Genomic DNA, 23,463 nt, shown 5'->3' with positions numbered 1-23,463 from the left:
GACTGCTGATCGAGTAGTTATGTAGAGGAAAATGACTTGTCGATATCAGGGGTCAGAGGTCAGAATAGGCACACTGGTTGGAGACAATAGAAAGGAAATAATAATTCTAATACCCTCTGTTGGCCACCAGGGGTCTGCGGAAGAGCATCTCTGAACACACGAGAGCCGGAACTCTGATTCTTATTGGCCACTTTATTATCCCTTTAACCTCTCTAGCACTGCACCTTGACCATACCCCCCCCCCCCCCCCCCCCCTACCCGGAGCAAGAAGAGACACCTCGTCCTTCTTGCTGTCTGGTCACCATACTCACGTCCTGATTGGACATCTCCCAGTACGGCCGCTCCCCGTACGACATCACTTCCCACATGACGATGCCGTAGCTCCACGCGTCACTGGCCGAGGAGAACTTTCTGTATGAGATGGCCTCGGGGGCGGTCCACCGGATGGGGATCTTGCCACCCTGCAAGAAAGGTCGACGACACACCAGCGGCAGCCAATCAGCGCACGGACGGATAAACCTTTTTTCCACAGTTGTCCAATAAAAGCCAAAAAGCCGAACCGCAGCCTTCATATATACCGCAGTGTGAAAACAGACTCCATCAGCATCTTCAGTGTTTATCTCCTGCGGTCTGCTCCTCACCTTCGCCTTCGCCGCGCCCTTCACGTCCCAGGCCGCAGTCTGGCCCCACTGAAGGCTAAACTCGGAAGCGCGAACGCACAATAAACTCGATACAGAGCGGAAAATGGAGGTCACCGCCGGCTCGGGCAGATTAACACACCAGCGTCTGGCTGCACAAAGTATTTTCAAGTTGAACTTTTGCCGTCTGCGGCAAACTCCTCGTCTTTCACGGGCGTCTGGAGGAGTTTCATCAGCCGCGCTCAACAGGAGCGGAGTGATGCAAGATTACATACATAGCGAGCGTCTGTATATTCGTTCGACAAATGGAAAAAGTCTGAATCTGAGCCTCCTTTTCTTCAGCGAGAGGACGGACGGGAGGGAAAGCCGGGCATCATCGAAGGACAACATGAGACGCAGCAGGCGTGTGACAGATAACAAACTGACTCTTCACAGGAATATGATTGCACGATTCCACCTGAAATCATAGAATCAAACACTGTGCTCTGTTTTCACATCTCACAGCATCTGACCGGGGTTCAGTCCAAGTTCTCCCGCAGAGACAAGAGCAGACCAGGAGGGCGGCGCCAATAAATAAGCAAAGAGAGCCACACTGATGCAAGGAACCTGCAGACAACAAGGCCGAGGTCAGAATATCTCTTTAAAGCCAGTGCTGCACATCAGACCAGCTGCTCTGCTGCTGCACAACGGTCAGACTGCTGAATTATTTCAGATTTTTTTTTCGGACAAAACAAAGGCGGCAGGATTTGCAGTGCGGGGAATCAACTCCTGAGCTGAAGCCGGATGTTTGATACACAAACGCAAAATATTGCCGAGTGTTTAAGTGCGAGTGTGTGGGAGAGCTGCTGAAAATGTTTTTTGCCTTCAACCCAAGAAAAAGAGCAGCTTATATAAGATGCGGGGGGAGCGTTACATAAATAGTGACAGGATGGCTAAGTTTAGGAATGCACTTGGAGGCTGGTAACATTTTTACTGTATTATATCAGATTCAACTTCTTGTTACTTGTTTGTAACTTAATTAAGGATATAGAAACATATGCTTATATTGCCATACATTATTCTATTCTATTATATATAATATGCCATTATGTGTACACTACCAGTCAAAAGTTTGGACACATGCTTCTGATTTAATGGTTTTTCTTTCATTTTCATGACTATTTACATTGTAGATTGTCACTCAAGGCATCAAAACTACGAATGAACACATATGGAATATGTATGGAACTAAAAAGTGTGAAATAACTCAAACAAGTTTTATATTTTGTATAATCTAGAACAGCCACCCTTTGTATCAAATGTATATAACATCACATATTTAGGTATTTAACATTTTTTTTCTTTGGCCACATTAATCCACATCTCTTGCTCATATTATTTGACGTCTTCAGTTTGTATCTACAGTGTAGACAAGAAGACAGTTGTGTCCAAACTTTTCGACTGCTAGTGTGTATCTGCTCCTGCCAATTCATTGCTGTTGATGCTAAAGTTTCAACGATATCCAACCGGACTCGATCACTGCGCTGTGAAGAAGAGATATCCGGCCGTACCGTGGTGGTGTAGGCAGCCTCGGGGTCGTCCTCCAGCACCCGCGACAGGCCGAAGTCGGACACTTTGCACACCAGGTTGCTGTTGACCAGGATGTTTCGGGCGGCCAGGTCTCGGTGGACGTAGCCCATGTCGGACAGATACTTCATGCCTGAGGCGATGCCGCGCAGCATCCCCACCAGCTGGATGACGGTGAAGTGGCCGTCGTGTTGCTGACGGTCGGGGGGGGGAAGGACACGGAGGAGAGTCAACGGACAGGTGTAGCGCACTTTACTTAAAGTTTTGTGAGGCAGTGTGAGAGATAAGCAGACAGATGGAGAGAAGGAGAAGGTGGTGATGCAGCTAAAAAGCAGTTTGACCGTTAGAACACAGCAAAACCCTGAGAAATATGGATTGTTGGCAGACATAGTACATAGTGTGTGTGTAACAGTGTGTTTTTGATGATGCCAGGAACAGACAGTCGAGCACATCACTCCTCTGATGGCAGCGGTGGTGCTCACCCTCAGAAACGAGTCCAGGGATCCATTTTCCATGTACTCCACCACAATCATCACTGGCCTGCCTGAACACACACACACACACACACACACACACACACACACACACACACACACACACAGAAACATAACAAAAAAAGCGTTATTAGTCCGCTCCAGACAGGCATAGTTGCAATTATAGGAGTGTTTTCCTTTTCTTTTTTTTTTTGAAGTCAGCAGAATGCAGGAGGGGATTTTCCCACACAGACCAACTCATGCAAAGTCTTGTGGATTTGTGAGTTCATGTGCTGATGACTGATCGTTTTCCTGAAAAGAACCAAGCTTCAATGTGAGATGCTCCAGGCCAGTGTTTTGTTTGTGACAGTCAGTGAAATAGAATTTTGAATGGTAATGCTTGCTATATTAAAACACACACCAGACATTGTGTAACTTAAGTGACTTGACTTAGAGTTAAGATGCTCAGTAGTACAGAAAACTTTTCCATGTCAGGAGTCCATATGGGACCTGTTCAACATTCAGCCCATGTATGACATGACGCATTAGCTGGGAACAGGTGCCGGCACCAGTGCTCGCTCCCCCTCCCCCTCCCACATGTTATTGTTTCCCCGCCGAGGATCCCTGCGGTGTTGCAGATTGACTGGTTTACAGCTGGGAGGCAGCTGTCCGGGCCTGCACACCGGCGAGCTGTAAACTGTTCTCTCAACTGCTGGGAGCCCAAAACAGAAGCACCGCTGTCGCCACCACCATGGAGGGGAAGCAGGAGGAGGAGGAGGAACACTTCGGAGTTGAGACGGCTTTCTTTTCCAAGCACCAGGGAGGAGGAAAATCAGAAAACAAAAAACTACAGCCGACAAAAAGGCCGAGTGCCAGGATGCTCTTGTGTTCCAGCACTTGCTGTTTTACGATACATGCAAGCAGATGAATTGATTTTGATGATATTTTCCTCGATTAAATCATACAGATTGTGGTGGTTGCAATTACAGAACTGTAGCACATAAATGAGTCACAAAGCAGCTGCTTCTCAGCCTCTGATGTAGTTTGGAGCTTTTCAGAATCTTGTTCAAACAAGCTGTGACACCGCTGTCAATTATCGGCTATCAGCAGATGGAACCGAAATGACAGAAATTTATCCCAGTACCCATGAAGGGACTTGGGCCGATGTTTGCGTAGAATCTCCTCACTTTGAACGAGAAAGACGGCAGATCAAACAGGTTTTCACCACTTTCACTTCCATTCAGCGCTGCCACACTAACACTAACACACACACACACACACACACACACACACACACACACACACACACACACACACACACACCCTTCTTTCCATCTGCTGCCGCTGTTCTTTGGAGACTAATTATTGCGAGTATTGTGCTGTGACTGAGCTTCTATACCTGCTCAGAAAATACCCGGCGATGCTCTGGACTCGGGGAAACAGGTGTGTTTGTCTCTGTTCAGGCACCGCGCTGCATCGCTTCACGTTTCCAGAACTCGGCAACCAAGCTTGGCAGGAACCCGACCTTGATTTCTTTTGCAGAATTTCCCGGCGGCACCAGGATTATTATTAACATTATCAAACGCTGATTAAAATGTATGTGAATTGATGAAACAAACCTTTGGAAAAACTGAGCAAGTTGGTTTTCAAGTGATGAGAATTAGGGCAGAAAGTAAGAATATTGTTCAGGATAAGCTTTATTCATCATTTCGCTTTTCTCAGTTTGCTTGCCGCTTGATTTGAAAAGCATCTGAGGATGTTTTTGTCGTCTCTGTCAAAAGAAAAGTCTTTAAGGAGGAGAGCACAAATGCATAAATTACCTTCAAACACTGATTAAAAAAAAAACAACCAAACTAACAAACTACAGCGTTATTTCCTCAACTTTTCCTCTGCAAGCAGCTGTGACGGGGCCTCACACGGTGAGTCGACACCTGCTCCTTGTTTGCATGTGGATACCTGACAGATGACGAGCCAACAAATTAGTGACGGGACAACTTGGAGACACTCAAAGTGCCTGGTGCTGTTTCTCTTTGTCGCGGTGATACAACTTAAAGCCTGTCACAACAATTGTTGATGTAAGGCAATTACTGCGTTGAAAAGAGGGAAGGGTGGTGGTGGCCCCAGACTTCCTGCGACGCATCTCTGTGCCTGGTTAGCGGTCCGTAATTGAAACGACTCTCTGTGTTTTTTCTTCTTCTGTTTTTAAGATGAGACAATATTTATTTCCTGCCAAATTGGTAGGAACAGGAGGCGGAACACAGGCGCTCAGGTGTTTGTATTGAAAACATATTCTAAGGAGGGGGGGAGAAATATAAACAGATGTGGCAGTTTAACTCTAGTGAGGTGATCTGGGGAGCTAGAAAAATAACACACAAAATGTTCAGTACTTCAACGCACTGGCGCTGTGCCGCCAGATTAAAAAGTCCAGGCTACTCCGACAAAAAAAAGGGGGCTTTACAGCATCTTATTCAGTTTTTTTCTTCATCATTCTTTCACGCCAGGAATCATCTCAGTGTTGTGTGGGAGGACGATTTCATTCAGCTGCCCCAGAGAGATTGTGGACTATGAAAAATAAATCTATCGGCAGGACGAAAAAAAAAAAAAAAAAAAAGGAGAGTGGAAAAAAAATTCCACAAGCAGCTTTAGTGCAAGAATATCGGCCCTTTAAGGACCTCTATGGTTTGAATCCTTGACAGTGGGGTCATAGAGGAGGCGTGTCCTCACATCTACATACTGAGGGGTTGTGGGTAGGTTGTTCCTTCCGGAAAACACATTTATATTCACAGCCATGTCTCCGTTTATGCACAGCCTGTAAAAAAAACAACAGCCATATGCTGCACTGGGTGAGCCCCGTAAAAAGACAGCCCACCCGCACACACGCACGCACGCACGCACGCACACACACACACACGCACACACACACGCACACACCCTCACGCACACACACACGCACATCCTTGCACCTAAATAAGGTCTCAGAATCCAAATCTGCTTGTCCGCACAGTCAAAAAAACATGTTGTGTTGTTGCAGAGAGCGGTGCCGAGCTTGCGAGCTGTAAACACGGGGCGAAATCACAAGCACGGTACCGACATGGCACTAATCCCGCATTCACACCTGAAACGGAGACAGCTGTGACTATAAAGAGCGCTTTTACCACATCTGCAAACAACCGCAGGCGCACACTGGTCCATGCAGACCTGGACTGGATTGAACAGAGGCGAAAACATTTCCAAATGATGCAGGTCGCCCGTTTTTATTTGTGTTTTTTGAGGGAAACGCTGCAGGCGAGTTGCATGAGGACGACTGAGGTGCTATTGCACAAGGTTCCTTTTTGCATGTGTGTTTGTTTGTAGGAGAGTCATTGGACATAATGCACATTGCCTGCAATACACTTTTCCATTAGATAGTATTAAATCTTACAAAGTTGCCCACAGTTGCACTTTTAGTGCTTAAATCATCAGTTTTCTTTGCTCTTTTAACTAAATACATAATTTGAATTAGTTTTTAATACATTTTGTCTAATGATTTAAGATGAAAACACACCGACCGTTTGATCCGGAACCACCATCTATAATTCGGAAGCTTAGAGATTAAAAACAGTGAGGACAAACTTTTAACTAATCTAGGTGTTCTTTTCTCCTGCTTTGAAATGAAAAATACATAAAAATAGGTATTAATTGTAGTTTTATAATTACTATCTTGTCTCATTTTAAAGTGCATGTCTTGCACGCACCTGTGTGTGTGTGTGTGTGTGTGTGTGTGTGTGTGTGTGTGTGTGTGTGTGTGTGTAGGCCAAAAGAAAAAAATAATAATACCACTCTTACATGTAGACACTTGTGGTCAGCATAATCTTTTGCATCTTACTTTTTGTGACCACGCCCTCCAGCCTGATGATGTTGGGATGGTCGAACTGGCCCATGATGGACGCCTCGCGCAGGAAGTCCCGCCTCTGCCGCTCCACGTAGCCGCCCTTCAGCGTCTTGATGGCCACGGCGATCTCCTTCTTGCCCGGCGTCCTGAGCCGGCCGCTGCACACCTCCCCAAACTCACCTGCGGAGAGCGCACACATCCGAGCGAGTCAGACTTACGCCAACAGTCCACCAGGGGACAGTGTTGTAGCTCCCATCTAAACCCCTGCACCATGTACCTCCGCTCTGATTAGTTAAGCCATCCATTCAGGCGCGACTTCTTTTTTCTTTTTTTTCACGACAGCATTTAAAGCTTTAATATTCCTACAGGCTGTGCGGAGGGAATGACGGTGAAACGCTGAGAAAAAGGGATAAAAGGGCCTCTTATGTAGCTGCTACAATGCAGAGGACGGCGTTCAAGGCAATTACAGTGTTTGTCTGGATCGAAAATACATCTCCAGCGGCACCTTTAAAGGAATTATTATCCTAAACGACGTGAGGTCCAGCTACCAATAAGTGGTCTCAAGTGAACGTGTGTGTGTGTGTGTGTGCGTGTGCGCGTGTGCGTGTACCTGCTCCAATCACCCTCTCAATGCGGATTCGAGAAGGGTCGATCTCCTTGGTGAACTCGTGGACGGCCTGCGTGGGGTCCTCGTACGTGTCAGGGTCCACGTAGGTCTTAATTCCCGGGAAAGGAACTGTGGGAATGGGAGAGAGGATCGGAGTGACGTAAAAGTGCCACTCTGAGCCGCAATTAGCCTGGAGTGAAATGCAGAAGCCAATATTCAGAGGCCCATGGGGATATTTTGAAGAACTGGAAGGGTTTGAAATGAAAAAAAGGGGGTGGGGGGTAGAAACAGAAGCAGGAATATAAAGGATGATGTGTGTTTATTCACGAAATCAAAAGACAATGATGCCAAAGAGTGCATTATTCTCATGCTATTGATATGAAATCATGCGATATGAAATCAACACTTGATTCTAAATGTGGAGAGAGAGAAGTTTCCATCTCCACATCCCACAGTGTTTCACACATTTCACAGACGTTGGCTGAAGCCAATAGACGAAGCCAAGTCGAGCCTTATTGTTTGCTCCGTGACTAATTGCCTGAGTTGTATAACTAATCCGTTTTTTTCAATCTTTAGCACCAAAAAGGTCATCCGATGACTTCAAGGCACCGCTGTGCCAGTCTGTTCCTGCACTGCGTGCGGCTGGGCAGCCGCGGGATGACTCGCACAACGAGCCGGTCCTCTGCTGAAGTGTCCTTGAGCAAGACGCTGCGGATTCAACAAGCTGCTGCTCCTTTTGGCTCTTGACCCCGACCACCCAGTGAAGGGAGGGAGGGGCTGTTCGTCAAGACAAAAGCCGCATTTCTCCTTCAAGGATCGATACAGACAGAGAAGAAGGAAGAAGCGACGATCAGTTATCTTGTCTTCTGTCTGGATCGGCACCAGCGGAGCCCCCGAGGAGGCCGCTGCACTCGCAATCACTCCCCGAGAGCCGAGACATCGGCTCAGGAGACACGTTTGGTCTTCACACGCTCACCCACACACACCTGGGCTCAGCCAACACTGGTGCAATGTAGTTATAATATGCACTCATTGTCGCCGGGGTCCAAACTTCTATCCGTCAATCCGTCAAGTGTGGAGAACACTTTGCTGCAGACGGAGGAAGTTTGCGTCTCTTTGAGAAGATCCCACTTCTCTGGTCGTGTACGTGGGCTTTTCACAGCAGAGAGAAAACCAGACGCACTTCCTTGCAGGTTCATAGCCGCCCACATGACAGAAGCCTGCTTTCTTCTCGCACTCTCCTCGTCCCTGGCTGCCCTCCCTCTCACTCCCCCTTTTCCCTCCATCATCCCTTCGCTTCCCCCGCCGCTGTTTCTACCCTCATTCGGCAACGCACCTTTTAAATACGTGTGTCTTTCTTGCTGTCGTAATACAGAAAAGTGAGCCTAACAGATGGCAAAAGGCGACAGGAGGGTGCAGAAGTGCAGCGGCTGCCGAGTGACCAGATTAATAGAAATGAGACAGAAACCCGCCAGGAGGAGAAATGAGACAAACACGAGGGACCAGGAGCGCTAAGTATGAGGAGGTGGTGAGGAGGACGAGGTGGATGAAGGAACCTTGAGAATCAAAGAACAAACACGTCCAAATTCTTCATCTATAAATAACGCGGCTGCTTCTTTGACTCAAGCAGCGGGACATTTTTTTTTTAGTCTTCTGTACTTTGCTGGTGCAGGTGAAGTGACTGTCATTCTTGGGCAAAGTCAAAAAAAAAAGACAGAAAAGCACTGATTCTGCTGCACAACACTGCACGCACGCGCGCGCGCGCGCACACACACACACACACACACACACACACACACACACACACACACACACACACACACACACACACACACACACACACACACACACACACACACACACACAAACTGGAGTGGCTGACAAATGTCCTCCTTCCTGCTTCAAGTCCTGTGAATCGGCATTAAAACTGTTTCCCATCAAATGTTTGGAGGTTCCATCCAGACACTTAAAAATATATTTAAAAAAAATATACAGACAGAAAGTTTGGACACAATCTCCTCACCAGTTACAATAAATATGGAAATGTTATCACGGTGATTCAATATTCCCGTGGACGCTGCAAACCATCAAGGTCACGGCGGGAGTTCAGGATAATGAAGACGAAGGCGGACCGATTGATTTACCGTGTCCGTTCTGATAATTGGTCCTCCTTTTCTCCTCCGAAGTCATCTTGGCCTTGAAGTACCACTGGCACCTGGAAAACAACAGTGACGCAGCGGTGAGGAGCAGTAACAAGCAGTTCAAGTCAAACATCCTGCGTGTCTTATCGACCTGTGTGTTGTCATGTTGTTTCTCACATTCATTATTCATCATCATGTATGGAATATAAACTGTGTACGACATTCCCAGCCAGTCGTGGCCCATTTTATTTTCCTCTCCTTGTTGATCTTGTGGCGGCGGCGCGTGTTGAAAAAACGCAGAGGTTCTCCTGAATGCGTCCCAGTGTGAGAACACTGACAATGAGGGAAACTAGCAAATGTTGTGAACTGGAAACGTTTTCACCAAGTGACAGACACTGGCACCCATGCTGCTGGCGGAGAGTGATATTTTAGCAGCTACACACGTGTCTCACTCACAGTTTCACGAAAATGCTGAGAGCGATGACAAATAAAAGGTTCCAAAACTGGAGGAAGTGAGTGGGGGAAGCATTGGTGAGAGGCTTGTGGGAACTTTCCGCTCCTCTCGCCTTTTTTCAAGAAGGCGAGAGGAGCTCAATAGTAAGACGCGGTAGTGATAAAGAAATAAAAGCAAAACGAGCCTAAACCACCTGAAACCAAACAACCCAGCAAGGTAGTGTTGAAGAGATGCTTTGCAGGACGAGTCTGGGCTCGGTCTGGCCTGTGTTTGTGCACGGGTTTATCTGGGCACTGAGCGACAGGGAGACAGCCAACGTCTGATAAGCAGCCGCTGCCAAGAAAGTCGAAAAAATGCAGAGAGATTAGCTGACAGCGTCTGCAAAAGACCACAGAAGGAGTTTACCCAAGAAGATGCTCCGAAAATGAAAAGTCTGAGAAAAGAATCCCGTCGGAGGCAAAAGAATCGCACGGGCGGCGACAGACGGCGAGCAGAACGGAACTTAACACGTTAAACAGTCCAGGCGTGCAGCGACCGAGTGTGCACGACGGCGAGAGTCAAATGAAATAGGCGCAAACACAAAAATATGTTTCCGTGTAATAACGACGAATTAACATCAGCAAACAGGGCAGTTGGTATTAACGCGCGGCTTTTTGGAATAAAACATTTGACTGAATCTTTTGCTTAGAATACGAGTGAAAAGAAGCATTTAGCGTGGGCATCCACCGAGTCTGTTCAGGCCCACTAGGCGACCTTGTACGGCACCTGAAGGACCTAGCAGCCTGTTGTCTAGTTAAATTCCATCAGCACTCAGTCAACTTGCAGCTTCAATAAGAACTGCATTTGAAAACAAGAGAGGACAAAGCAGGAAATTCCGGAAAAGAGTGTTAGCCAAGCTGGCGCTAATGAGATTAGCGTGGATGCAGCGATAGAGTCAGATTCCCGTGAAGTGAACTGGTCACGTGACCCCGTACGTCACGCCAGGTGACGTGTATATGCGTAAAAAGCGTTTCCATGACACTTTTGCGATATACCTCTACATGGATGCGTCTGAAAAACCACCTCGTGAGAGCGTCAAAACCGTTCAGCCACATTTGAGAGGTTTCTCCAAGTTTAGCTGTTTCCATGACACGTTTTTTAATGCGATAATTAGGTTTAGCGCAATTCTATTGGCGATGGAAACGCAGCTACTGACACAAAATTAAAGTGTGATGAAAGCAAATTAATGCACTTTCAGAGTTGTTTTGGAGAGCGCGATTAACAACTTTAAAACCCGAGAGTCACTTCTGCTGAGTGGATTTCAGGTCAACATTCAGCCATCAGACAGACAGACAGACATGCATTCCTGTTCCAGCGAACTCAGAGGTGCTTAGAAATGATTAAAGCGTCGTCTGGGGCGCCATTTCTCTCATCGCAGGCTGCAGCCCTGTGTTTTCGATAATTTTGCTTCGGGCAATTTGTGTGGATGAAAGGGCCAAAGTTTTCGTTTTTTTTCCTTTTTGGAAGTCTAACTTACACATGTCGAGACGCAGCTGAAATTCGTGAGAGCCTCTCCAAAAGCTTTTCCAAGCACCTCGTATTTCAAACTGACTTCTCGCACACAAGACGGGGTCACGAAGTGAAAGAAAGAAAGAAGTTGTCAGGCTCTTCAGACAGTAAAATGGGAAAAGTTTTTTCCCACCAGTCTGCTTGGACCTGACTTTCTGCCATTTCTTCCTCCAGATTCCTATTTGACTTTAGTCCTTTGCCGGTTTTTCAATTGCTGGCGTTAATTTAACGCAAAGGGGAGAGACACCGCGCCATATTTCTCAGCTCTCAATAACGAGTCAAGGTCTGAGGGGGGAACTTTTGAAGGGGAGAGGAGAGCCGAGGCCCCCGGGCTTGACGTGAACCCCCAGCAGAGACGGAGGCAGAAACAGAGATCTCACACAGTCGCACTGTCACTTCAGAGGAGAGGTCCGTCTTCACTGTCACCGCCGCAGACCACTGCGCCCCTCCCCGCCCCTCCACCCTGGTCCAGAGGAGAGATGATATCTCCCTCCCGGAGATGAAGCTGGCAGAGGTCTTCATCTCAGCCCCACTCCCACAGGACACGACGCTACTGACAGATTTCTCCCTGCTGCTTCTGGCCAAACTCCGACCAAAAAAAAAAAAATAAATAAAAAAAACGCTCAAGATATCAATGTTTCTCTCCCAGTAAAAAAACCTCCAGCAGCACAGCAAACATATTCAGCTTTCAGTATGGGAATATCTTCACAACAACAACACTTTCAACTGCGTCTGTTGTCCTTGTTGCAGTGCAGCAGTACACTCAAGCCGAAGCTGAGATGCATGACTAACAAAAACACACACTCCCTAAGGTCAGTACATTCAGCAAAAAAAAAAAAATCATTCTGTGCACGGACGTCGACTTTGAGAGATGGTTTGAAAATATAAGAAATGAACAGCCATAGGATGTGAAATGGCAGCGTATTTAACGCACCTGCTGGAACAAACCTGCTCCGATTCCGGCTTCCCGAGCGGGAGGATCTCACTCCCAGTTTGACCTTTTCAACGATCCGCGAGCAATCAGCAAAAAACTTGAAAGACCGCCCGGGCTGCTTTGATGGAGAGCGTGACTGTATATCATCAAGAGGTAACATTTTTAAGGAGGCAAGCGTTTGCTTTCCAAAGCGCCCCTGCCTGACGCGCATAAACAGTGCGCTTCCATTTCCAGCACCTTTTCATGCTCCTTTCTGAGGAGTGCTGCCGCATTAGGAGGCTTATGGAAAGGGTAAAATTGTATGTTTTTTAATTTTGCATGATTACGTGAGGCAATTTTCTTTTGTGTTTTTGGAAACATTGACTGTAATTCCTGAAATGATCTTCACAATATTCCACTGCTTTTGTTTTCCTCTGATTCTTCTTCCTGTGGCCTCAACTATTGCACCAAATTACTTTAATGTAACAAGGCACGAGTGTTTTTTCCCCCCAGCAAACTTTGAAATGTCTGTAGTTTGCATGTTCCCATGAAATTATCTGTACTGTTATTGTAAATGACTGGCCATAAACTGGCCACTTGTCCACAGAGCGACTCCGCCCTCCTCCTGCAAGACAGCTGGGATCAACTCCAGCGACCCAGCGGCCCAAAGTGCAGCAGAAGTGTTGATGGAAAATGGATGGATGGTAAAATTCATAATGCAATTTGCCCACAAAGTGGTTTTGTACCTCTGCTTGTGTAAAGTAACTACTTCCACCACTCCTTTTACTGCTGACAGGGCGGCGGGTAATTCCCCAAAGAAGTGACTTTCATATTGGAAAATTCTGCAGCGCAGGATTTACATCCGGCGGCGACACTCGGAGCAGGAAGTGCAGCTTTAGAAGGCTGCCGAGATGCTTCCTGGAGACCCACCACGAATATATTTGACTTGCGTTCTTAGTCGGCTGGGAGGAAACACAAGCACAAATCAATGGTAATGTCGATTTTTGGCTTCTATGTGAGCATGAAGGTATTTACTCATACAGTGAGTGTGCGGCTGGATTGTTTTGAGTGGCCGCCTGCCTGCTGGTGACCAAATCAAACCCACATTTGGCAGATATGTTAACCCAATAAGAAGTAGTGAAAAATATTCTAGTTGCTTTGTTGTTTGCTGGGATTGAAACTCTTTGATTACTTTTGTAAAAGAAAAAACTTGCTGCATCCATCTTGCCAACTTCCAACATAAAGCATTTTCAACTTGTCTTAAAACTTTCGCTTCGTTTCCACCAGCGAGACAGAGCGCACCAATAGGATTGGTGGCTATTGCTTGGTTGGTTTGACAGATGGTCTGGACAATCAACTTCCAAGAACTTCCAAGATGGCCTCATTACCAGATGGATTATATGATAAATCCAACGAAATTTGATCTTTTTGTTTGCATTTTAAAAAAAATCAAAGAAATTTCCATTTTTTCCAAAATTCCAGATGAGAACAAAAAAAATTAAACCTTAAACTGTGTTCCATTAAAGTGTCCTTGGGTGCTCACAGGTGCGCTCACAAATAAAATGGATCATTATCATTATTATTATTAGACATTAGACACGGGCTCCGAGGGCAGCAGCGAGTGGAAAAACTCTCGGCGAAAAAGCGCGCGTACAGTCGTGCGCGCGGCTCCTCGTGATCGCATGTGAGCCGCCGCCCTTCTTTGAAGACTTAACATAATCTGGGGTTGCCAGATGAGAGGCGGTGTCGGAGGGCTTCCAGCCGCAGGTTGCCAGAGCGGGCGGCGGTGCTGAGTGAAGTCAGCGGGATTGTGGACACTGATAGACGGAGGCGATAAGGTGGCTTCTGCAGTGGCCGTGGCGAACACTGACAGAGGAGGAGGGTGATGGGGGGGGGGGATTTGGAAGGCTGCTGTTGACCTCTGCTGATGGGGTCAAGCTGCTCATTAAAGAAACGGCGGTGACGCGCCTTTATCAGCCTCTCCCAGTCCCGTCCTCTGATCCCCTTTATCCGCCCTGCGCCTCCGTCGCCACGGCTTTCATGTTTGGAACCCGGGCCGCACACGCCGACACGCACAGAGACCCTCGGCTCCTTCGCTGTCACGCTACATATTCACAAGCGCTTTACGCCTCCGCACATACAGAAAAAGGGAGGGAGGGGGAGAAAAAAAAAGACAAGAAAAGGGCAACCTTTTAGCCGAGGGGAGCGCTAATCGAAGCATCGGCGGCGTAATCCGAACCTTTTCCTCCGTCTTGGCCTGACACCACCCCGGGCATAAGAGAGAGAGGAGAGATTTGAGAAACGAGACAGAGACGGAGACGAGAAGGGAAGCGGATGAAGCTCTCAAAGAACACCGCAGCTGCGTCAACATGAGATCGTTTTTTTTCCTTGCGTCAGCTGAAATTCCTCCTTTTCCAGATTTAAACTCCAGCCCATCAAAAACGTGGTTGCATAAAGTCGCAGGTGTTAGTCCTTGTGCAGCCCAAGTCCTCGTCTACCCGGCCTCAGTCGCGAGTTGCGCAAGCGTGCGTTGACGAGCGCCGTGGGACTTGGGCGCTCTCATCTCTCGCCGGCGGCTGAAGTACACGCTGGTCTCTTTCAAAAGCTGAAGGAGAGGGAAAATTCCCCCCACGCAGGGCAGGAAGGACGGCAGATATGACAAATCATGTCCAAAAAAGAAGTGAGAAAAAAAAAATCTCCAACAACTGCTGCTGCTGCTGTATCAAATTTTCAAGAAAACACATTATTCTGGAGATAAATTGCTTGAGTTTAGGAAAAAACAAATCCTCATAACAGCAAGTAGCAACATGAGATTTTCCCAACAATCTGTCCGTCATCTTTTTATGAGAAGCGAATCAGGCTGAGGCATCAGCAACCTTCTAATCTGTGAGTTTTTATTTAAAATGTAATAATAATTGCATTATTCTTACATTAAAATGTGTCTTATTACCCTCCTTATGTCCACAGACTTCAATCAACCTTGTTAATACTGACATGACACACCGATCAATCATCAGCATGCGAGTGAACTGAGGAAACATGAATCATGGCGGTTTCTCCGAGTCTGAATAAGCTTTCCATCCATCCCAGTTTATTCTGCACCTCTGCATTGCTACAGTCTATCCCAGCTGTCTTGGGGTGAAGGAGAGGTCACACCCTGCACAGGTCACCAGCTCATCGCAGGGCTTACACTGAGCAATTATTTGCACTGACGCTCACTAGGGATGAATAAAGATTGTCAATTGGCCAGAGAACCAGTACAGAAGCCACACAAACACACAGACAACACGTCAAACTCGGCACAGGAAGGCCGCCGGGTCTGGGAATCAGCCTGCTAACCGCTGCTTTGGCCCCAAAGCTCTTGAAACCCTTGTAGACACTTCACCATAGGTCAGGTGGAGATGAGCTGCATGATATCACACTCAATTATCAGATTTTTGATTTGCTGAGGCTGAACTTTGGCTGCTTTTTAGCACCGTGCCGCTCATTGTTTGCCAACGTTGTGCACTCCACCTCTGATTCCCAGAGGAACACGGTGCTAATAACACAAAGGTGCAAAAAGAGTCTGGCTTTGGTTTTGCAATTTGCACCCTTGTTGCGTGTGACGGGAATTGTCCTGACTAAATCCGACAAACGTGATGGGAGCAGAAAAGGCAGAAATACGCAGAGGAAAAAAAGAGAAAAAAAATAAGAAGTCTGAGCTCCGGTGATCAGATTCTAAATGTTTTTCAACCTCAAGAAGACACTAAATATTTACCTTTCGCTGCTTCAGGCAAATACGCGCTGATCTTTGAGAAGTGGACAGCGATTATTGCCGCCGCGATAATTTACTGAGATACACGCTGTTTGCAGAAGATCTCATTGAAACGCAAACAGACTTGGCCGGAACCGAGCAGAGAGACGGCGTTTGTGTTGGCAGCACACGTCGTCCAGGACGCGGTTCGCTGGAAATGGAAATTTTCTAATAAGGCTAAGAGGAAATTAAAAAAAAAACAGGATTCCAACGGTGGATGAGTTATAATTTGTTTCATGAGGCCGCCTGCTAATGGTCAGGTGGACCGTCTAGTCGTGATGGAAACTGCAACAACTGAGATTCGCCCTGTTTGAGAAAAGCAGCGTCTTTCTGGCCGATGCTTTAGGTTTAATCTGCCGTCAGCGGAGCAATCAGAAGTTCTGGTTTCACAGGGCTTCATATTTAAAAAAGAACAACCTGAAAAAGCTATTCATTAAACAACAGTTTCTCCACTTTTTTTTGTTGCTGTAACACATGGGACTGCTCAAAATGTCTGCAGTAAAAGAGGCCCTGGTCATGTGAGTGTGCCTGACCTTCACCACTAAAGTGCAAACATTTTCAGGAGATTATAGGGATAAAAAGGAACGCAAGGTATACCAAAACTGTTGCGATTTATTATGAAAGGAAAAAGTGAACATTTTGGAAACATATGTCACTCCTCACAAAGCGGCGAGGAAAAGGTTGTTGGCAACATGTGGTCTGACAGAAAAAAAGGAAATAAATAAGCTGCACCAGGTGCTCTTACCTGCCGGTGATCAGGAGGAAGAGGGTGAGGATGACGAGGAGCGTGAACCCGCCCACCGCCGCCGTGACGATGACCAGCACCTGCCCTTGGTCGGACGCCAGGTCTGACGCTGCAGGCGAGGTCGGGTGGAGTCGGTGGAGGACAGCAGACAGGGGGATGATGGGAAAGGGGAGAGAGTGAAACAAAAAGAGGGGAAATGAAATGTAAAGAGCAGGCGAGCATGATTAAAGCAGAGCGGATAGGAGGAGATATAAAGGGTAATAGATGGTGGGAGGGGATAAAGAGAGAATAAAGAGTAAAATTTTATTCAAAGGGAGCTTTATCACTACTCCCCATCAGCACAGCCTGCGTAGACCATAGTCTCCACTGGCAGAGATTATAGAGAGATGTTTGATCAGTTCTTTGTAATGAAAAAAAAAAAGGAAAAAAATCCTTCCCGTCAGCCTCCGTGGTGAAATGATTCATATGCCCGCTGCTGATTAATTAATATTATTCATTCATGAAATTGTGATTTAGTCCATGATCGTTTTGGTGAAATTGGTCCCATTTGATATTCATGATCCCCCACCCCAACACACAGGCGCACCTCTCTCAGTCTTGTCACAACGCTAACGAATCTGAGATAATTGAAAGATGATTGCAATTATCAAACTTATTTCTATAATATTTCACGCTTAATGAATATGAATTGGAGATCGGGCTGCGTATAGTGCCAACGAGTAAGCAGGAGGCGCCAGTGTATGTGTGTGTGTGTGTGTGTGTGTGTGTGTGTGACCATTACGTGCATGCGCGTATGTTGGGGCTACATTGTATTCCTGAGGGCACGCGCGCAGCAAGTCAAGCGAGTGTGTGAGCACAGCAGCTGGGACGAAGGTAATTACAGAGGGAGAGTGACGGCGTCAGTGGCTGGATCACGCAAGGCGTTTTCTTCCCGCCGTCGGCTTCACGCAGGGGGTGGACGTGCTTGGTGGAAGGCGGCCGAGTTGCCAACTTCACAACGTTGTCGTTATATTGTAGTAAATTTCAGATCCGTCGAGTGACTTTTTTACTTCCAGAAAAGCTACTTGTGACAAACTTAGGTGCCTTTCTGGTAGTCTTCTGGAGATTCTTCTTCGCTGCCCCGCCCCCAACTCACCCAGCCACCCACGGCCACCCTCCCTCCAAGCTAATGAAGGCAAAAGGCAAGCTAGTGGTGAAGTCTGTAATATCTGGAGATTTTAAAGAAGACACAAAGACGTTTAGATTGCAGCGTCTTTCACTCTCTCTCACTCCCTCCTGAGCTTGCCAGTGAGCTACGGTGGCCTGCTCACCCAAACCTGGATACCTCGTCGACCTTCTTCCTTTGTTGGTTTATTTGAGGACGCAAGCGTTCACCCTAATTAAAAAACGTGCTGTCAGGGACTGGATTGTCCAAACCGGCCTTCCTTAGAAATATGGCGGTGCGAGATAGCAGCTAACTGGAAGCAAGACCCTTTACGATCTACAGTATGTATATTCTTATATAAAGTGAGAAGTGTGTTCAGAAAAGGAAAACCAAATTAGTTTTATTGTATTTCAAGTATACACTTGTATTTATGGGCAGTATATTAAGCTTTTACCAATACACAAATCATAAATCAATCCAAATATTACACACTGGACCTTTAATTTGTAGTTCTAAACATATTAAACAAGCCAATTTGTCTCTTACTTGATTCCTCTCTCATACAGCCCTACAGTGTCCATCACAATTACAGTCATGAACCGTCAGGACCGATTATGCATATCAGGAAGTAATGACATCATCAGAGCTTTTGTAGCGATTTTTAGGGTAGCCAATAGCCACTTGTCTTACTGGGGAGTTGGCACCACTGCGTCGAGGGATGGGAGGAGCAGTGAGGAGGACAGGCCGGGAGCTGCCGGGTGAAGGATGACGGGAGGAGCGATAAAGACAAACAAGGTGAGCGGCACAGAGGGAGGGAGGGAGGGAGGAAGCGGCGGATAAACTCGAGGACGGCTGGGAAAAAGGGAGGTGCGGCGGCGCATTGAGTGGCAGGCAGGCACGCAGACAGACAGACCACCAGACAGACGGACGGACGGACGGATGGACGGGCCGAGGGAGGAGGACGGCAGGGTCCAAATCTGCTTTCTCTCTCACATTAAAAAAAAAAAAAAGGAAAAGAAAAGGCCACCTGGCACAAAGGCTGTGCCGAGCACTGTCTGATCTGTAGATAAAGCTCTGCGGCTCGGCGAGAGAAGAGGGCCACTGTGCAGCCAAAATCAGCCCTCCACAATACCTGACCCCAACATGAAAGGGCGACTGGACCTTTGTGTTTCAGGAGAGGAGACTGACTGGTGACACAAAAGCACTCCGAGACACTCGCACGCACACACACACACACACACACACACACACACACACACACACACACACACACCACACACACACACACACACACACACACACACACACACACACACACACACACACCTGAGCACTGCTGAAAACACGGTACGCAACAAGGCGGCCGCTGTCAGGTTCCCCTGTTGGCTGCGTTTACATTTCTTAAAAGCAGGCATTTCCTTTGCGGATTGTCTTGACCTTTCAAGATAAATCCAGCTCATCTGAAACTGATAGTCAGCAAACACCAAATGCTGCGGTGTCTGCAGTGTTCTGGTAAGTGAGTCCATCAGTCAAATCACACGTCCACCAAATGTGTAACGAGGTTTTAAAAAGCATGGGCGATGAAACGGGACCTCGGGATTTAACATGGTTTAGCAAGCGAGGCTGCCACTCTAGTATAGACACAGACATGCAAACAAAAATAGATGAGAAAGATTGTTTTAGCTGTGGAAAACGTTACTGTCCAAAATTTGAACCCAACATGCACATTGTACATCTTCTATCACACACACAACGTTTTCAATCCTGTTTTTGAGAATATTTCTATTTTTTCATTTCAACATTCTAACTGTCTTCTTCATTTATGATACACATCGACATAAAATCAGCATGAATTCCACCTGCAGTAGGAAGTCAATGGTATAGACTGTAGATTGTCCAAAATGGTTGAAAGTGTAGGGGAGCTGCTTTCATATTGAGTTAAAGTGAAACTAAGGAGCCTCTGGTGGATTAAAACAATTAGGAGCAAGAGAAATATTAGTCGTGCGCATGGCTTAGTGCACCCTGCGTGTAATTTAATTTGATGAGGTGTCGAGGGACCTCTGCTCACTATGAACAAAGTGAAGCTGAGGCTCCTTTCCGAATGTGGAAATGTATTAATTGTTTCTGGGTATTTATTTATAGATCGTAGTTGGTGTTCGCCAACATTGGCACCTTTTAGGCACTGGGCACAAACATGCATTACTTGGAGAGAAACAGCGCGTGGAAGAGCAGAAGAAAAACTTACAGTCTCCGGTGGTCTTGTACTCGTATTTGGGGGAGTAGGAACTGTATCCAGCAGGCGTGCGGGTGCGCACGCTGAAGATGTACCAGGTGGCTGGTTTCAAACCGGAGATGATCACACTGGGAGCCTTGGTGCGAGTTGACGAGTAGCTCAGCAGCTCGTGTTCCTGCGGAGGTGGTCCAAAGACCAAGAATCGAACATTAAGGACGTGATGGTGAAGTCTGGCTGCAAGAATGATTTTTAGAGGAGTTTCCCAACAGCATTTGTCATTAAGTTCCCCTGGCATGAGAAAAGTCTATCATTTACTTCTTTTGCCTTCTCCACTTTGAGAAAACACACGCTTTAACAAACAATGCTGGATATTAGCCTGTTGTGATGTCACAAAGGGCACGCTTCTTCTCTCTTACGGTCAGGGTTATGGACAGCACCACCGGGCCATCCAGTGTTTGTCCACTTATAAATAAATAAATGCAAAGTGTCACAAGTGGGAACCTAAAGTAAGCATTTTTGCAGGAGGCTGCAAACAGAGGGCTAAATATGCTGCATTTCTATGGAAAATCATGCGTGGCCGCTCTTGTTGTTTGGAATAGAAACAAAAGATTTTGAAATGTATGATTCGGCACTTTTAAGCCAGAATTGAGTAATAAAACCACCACACCCATTGATGCACTAAATTAAAGCACCATTTTGTTTATACACAATGATTTATTTTCGGGATATGAAACCAGTTGTCTGAATCAAAAGATAAAGGTTCTGATTTGGCAGCGGCGGGGACCGTACCTTCTCATAATATTTGATCTCGTAGTCGAGGACGGGCATCGTTGTCGGCTCAGGTTGCTGCCAGGAGAGGGCGATGCTGTTGGGGGACGCCCAGTCCTTCTTCAGAGCCCCGATGAGAGACGGACCTGAGTTTGGACACCAACACACGGACGTCAGCCATCTGGACCGAGCGACCGGGCCAATAGGATGTGACGTTCAGTATAACGCAGCAGAGGCCTGACAAATATAAAGAGAACAGGCCTGCAACGCGTCTCTAATACACAGCGCAGCTGAGCGGATACACAAGGTTCACCTGCATCATTCGACACGGATGCATCCAGTCGATAAATGTGGAGTTGCTGCTGCTGATGTTTGAGGGGTAAAAAAAATGCAGTGAGATGATTTTACGATGACGACGCTGTGCTTGGGATTCACCGCCATCGGCCAGCTGACCTTCTAATTGTCACCGTTTAGCGGCCGTTGAGTAAAGCTAGAGTGTGGCCCAGCGCCCCCCGGCTGCGGCTCTGCTCCTGAAACGTGTTGTTCTGGGCAGAGGCAGCTGACCGTAGCAGGCAGTCAGTTTGATAAGAGTGTGCGCTGAATACAGGATGAAGGATTTTTTTTCACCTCCTCTTCTTTTCGGCAGCCGCTGGTATACAATGACAGCATGGAGTGCACAAAAAGGAAATCCCAGAGTGGGCAAAGTTGTGAGCGTGTGGCCCCCGAAACAGGCATTAAAAGACAGGCAGCGCAGAATAACAGCAGCCAGGCCCGTCAACCGCGCACTGCTGAAATACTGCCGGGTAAATAATTACCCACAGCTCCCAGGAGAGGGCGGCGGACACGACTACCCAGAGAGTCGTTACTCTGTATAATACCATCAAATGTTACTGAGCTCACTCATTATGTGGAAAGGTGCTGCTTCCCTCATGTGATTTCAAAGTGAGGCGGCAACACCGGTGCTATTATTTTAAATTATCGGGCGGCATCCAGTACGGGGGAGGAGCGGGGGGGCATCACATCCCGCAAAGTTCTGTCTGAGACTGTGTGTCGCTGGAGTTCGGGGGGGGGGTCCTAGTGCCCCTCGTGTTGGAACGCAGGGTTTAGCACTTTAGCATTCGGAGGCTGGCTAAGAAGCATGACGAAGGGATTGAACGTGCTAGCCGGAGACTTGCAATCTAACCTAACATAAGTACTTGGGAAAAAAAAGAAGGTGTACACACTTTCTGTGTATTTTCTACACATGTGGTGCCACATTGCTTTGTTACATCTTATGTGCATAGTCCCTGTCAGCTGACTGCCGCCTCAAATGCCTCAAAGACCCACTGAAAAACAATTGAAAGCTTGGGAGCGTTCCAATACGGATGGTCATCATTTTGGACAAACAAGGTTAAAAAACAAAACAAAACAAAAAAAACTTGCTACGCAACTACGACTTATCATTTTTCAACCCCCAAAACAGAGCGCACCCAATAAAAGCAGCCGCAGAGTTGGGTCAACAAATTTAATTGGATCAAACACTGACTGATGGAGCAGGGCCTTTTCTGGAGCATTAATTGCACAACAACCGGCACGAAAAATTGCTCCTCAGCCTCTTAATAACCTCAAAACCTAACAGCCATTAAAAAATAGTCGTCGTTTCGACTGAAACACTACCGCGGAACCGCTTAATATCATGCGTGAGTGAAACAGATAATGACGCTGGTGTAATCAGCGGCCTCAAAGGGCAAGGCGCCGCCGGTTTGCATATATGCGCGGCTCCCGCCACGTGCGCGCGCCTGTTCCCTTAATAAAGGGGAGCAACGGCGAACAGCATAAAATAAAACCTCCCGCTTCCGTCAAAACAATGAGCCGCAGACGGCCGACGCCTTATTAGGTGTTACGTAAAAAAAACCCTCGCGTGAGGGCTTCACTCATATCCTCCACTCTGTCCGTCTCTCTGTCTTCTGTGGCGGCGGAGAAAATTCATCTCAGGGGGATTTTTATCTGATCCAAGTCTGTCTAATGAACCCCTCTGTTGAAACCGTGACATTGCACCTCTGATGACAGCTGGGAGCATCGACGGCGGCGGCGGCGGCCGAGCAAGAAGGAGACATCGGGGCTGAGGCTTAGCAGGACGGCAGGCATCTGCTGCTGGCATATTGGCCACCGATAGGGAACAATAAACACGGCCTAAATACAATCTCCCTCTGACTCACAGATTGAAATCAGCCTCGCGAGCCACGGCGAGAAAAAGGGTGCACGGCAAAGAGGACGGCGGTGACGGCGGCGGAGATGCGGTGTTTGCTGGAGGAAAAAGTTTGGCTGCTTGGAAATAATGGAAAAGTGACGGCTCGGCTTGGAATGTGGAGAACTCAGCCTGACACAATAGACCTTTTTTTTTTTTTACATTACAGAATTTCATCAATATAAAGGCCTTTATGTTGGGAAAATGTTTATTAAGCACACATTTGTTAATCAAATAAAATAAATGATGAATTACAATAATAGAAACATTAAATAATAAATCCAATTAAATAAAAAAAAATCGATACTATTTAACTTACTTAAAAACATATAATAAAAGACA

The 23,463-nt window shown here is 46.9% G+C and overlaps 1 protein-coding gene across 1 annotated transcript in view; it reads right to left on the bottom strand.

The window, feature by feature from the left end:
* Positions 1 to 23,463, bottom strand: part of epha6 (eph receptor A6) — a 133,048-nt gene that overhangs the window by 7,616 nt on the left and 101,969 nt on the right. The window contains exons 6-14 of the mRNA XM_076039980.1: positions 20,916 to 21,040; positions 20,139 to 20,301; positions 16,750 to 16,858; positions 9,300 to 9,370; positions 7,159 to 7,284; positions 6,543 to 6,728; positions 2,687 to 2,748; positions 2,189 to 2,398; positions 312 to 461 (exon numbers count right to left, since the gene is read on the bottom strand). Coding sequence (XP_075896095.1) covers positions 312 to 461; positions 2,189 to 2,398; positions 2,687 to 2,748; positions 6,543 to 6,728; positions 7,159 to 7,284; positions 9,300 to 9,370; positions 16,750 to 16,858; positions 20,139 to 20,301; positions 20,916 to 21,040 — 1,202 coding nt within the window. The remainder of the gene's footprint in view (positions 1 to 311; positions 462 to 2,188; positions 2,399 to 2,686; positions 2,749 to 6,542; positions 6,729 to 7,158; positions 7,285 to 9,299; positions 9,371 to 16,749; positions 16,859 to 20,138; positions 20,302 to 20,915; positions 21,041 to 23,463) is intronic.

Source organism: Nelusetta ayraudi, unplaced genomic scaffold (assembly GCF_046127955.1).
Source record: "Nelusetta ayraudi isolate G7.1 ecotype Tasmania unplaced genomic scaffold, CSIRO-AGI_Nayr_v1 ptg000060l, whole genome shotgun sequence".
NCBI lineage: Eukaryota > Metazoa > Chordata > Actinopteri > Tetraodontiformes > Monacanthidae > Nelusetta > Nelusetta ayraudi.
This window is presented reverse-complemented; position numbering and strand designations above follow the sequence as displayed.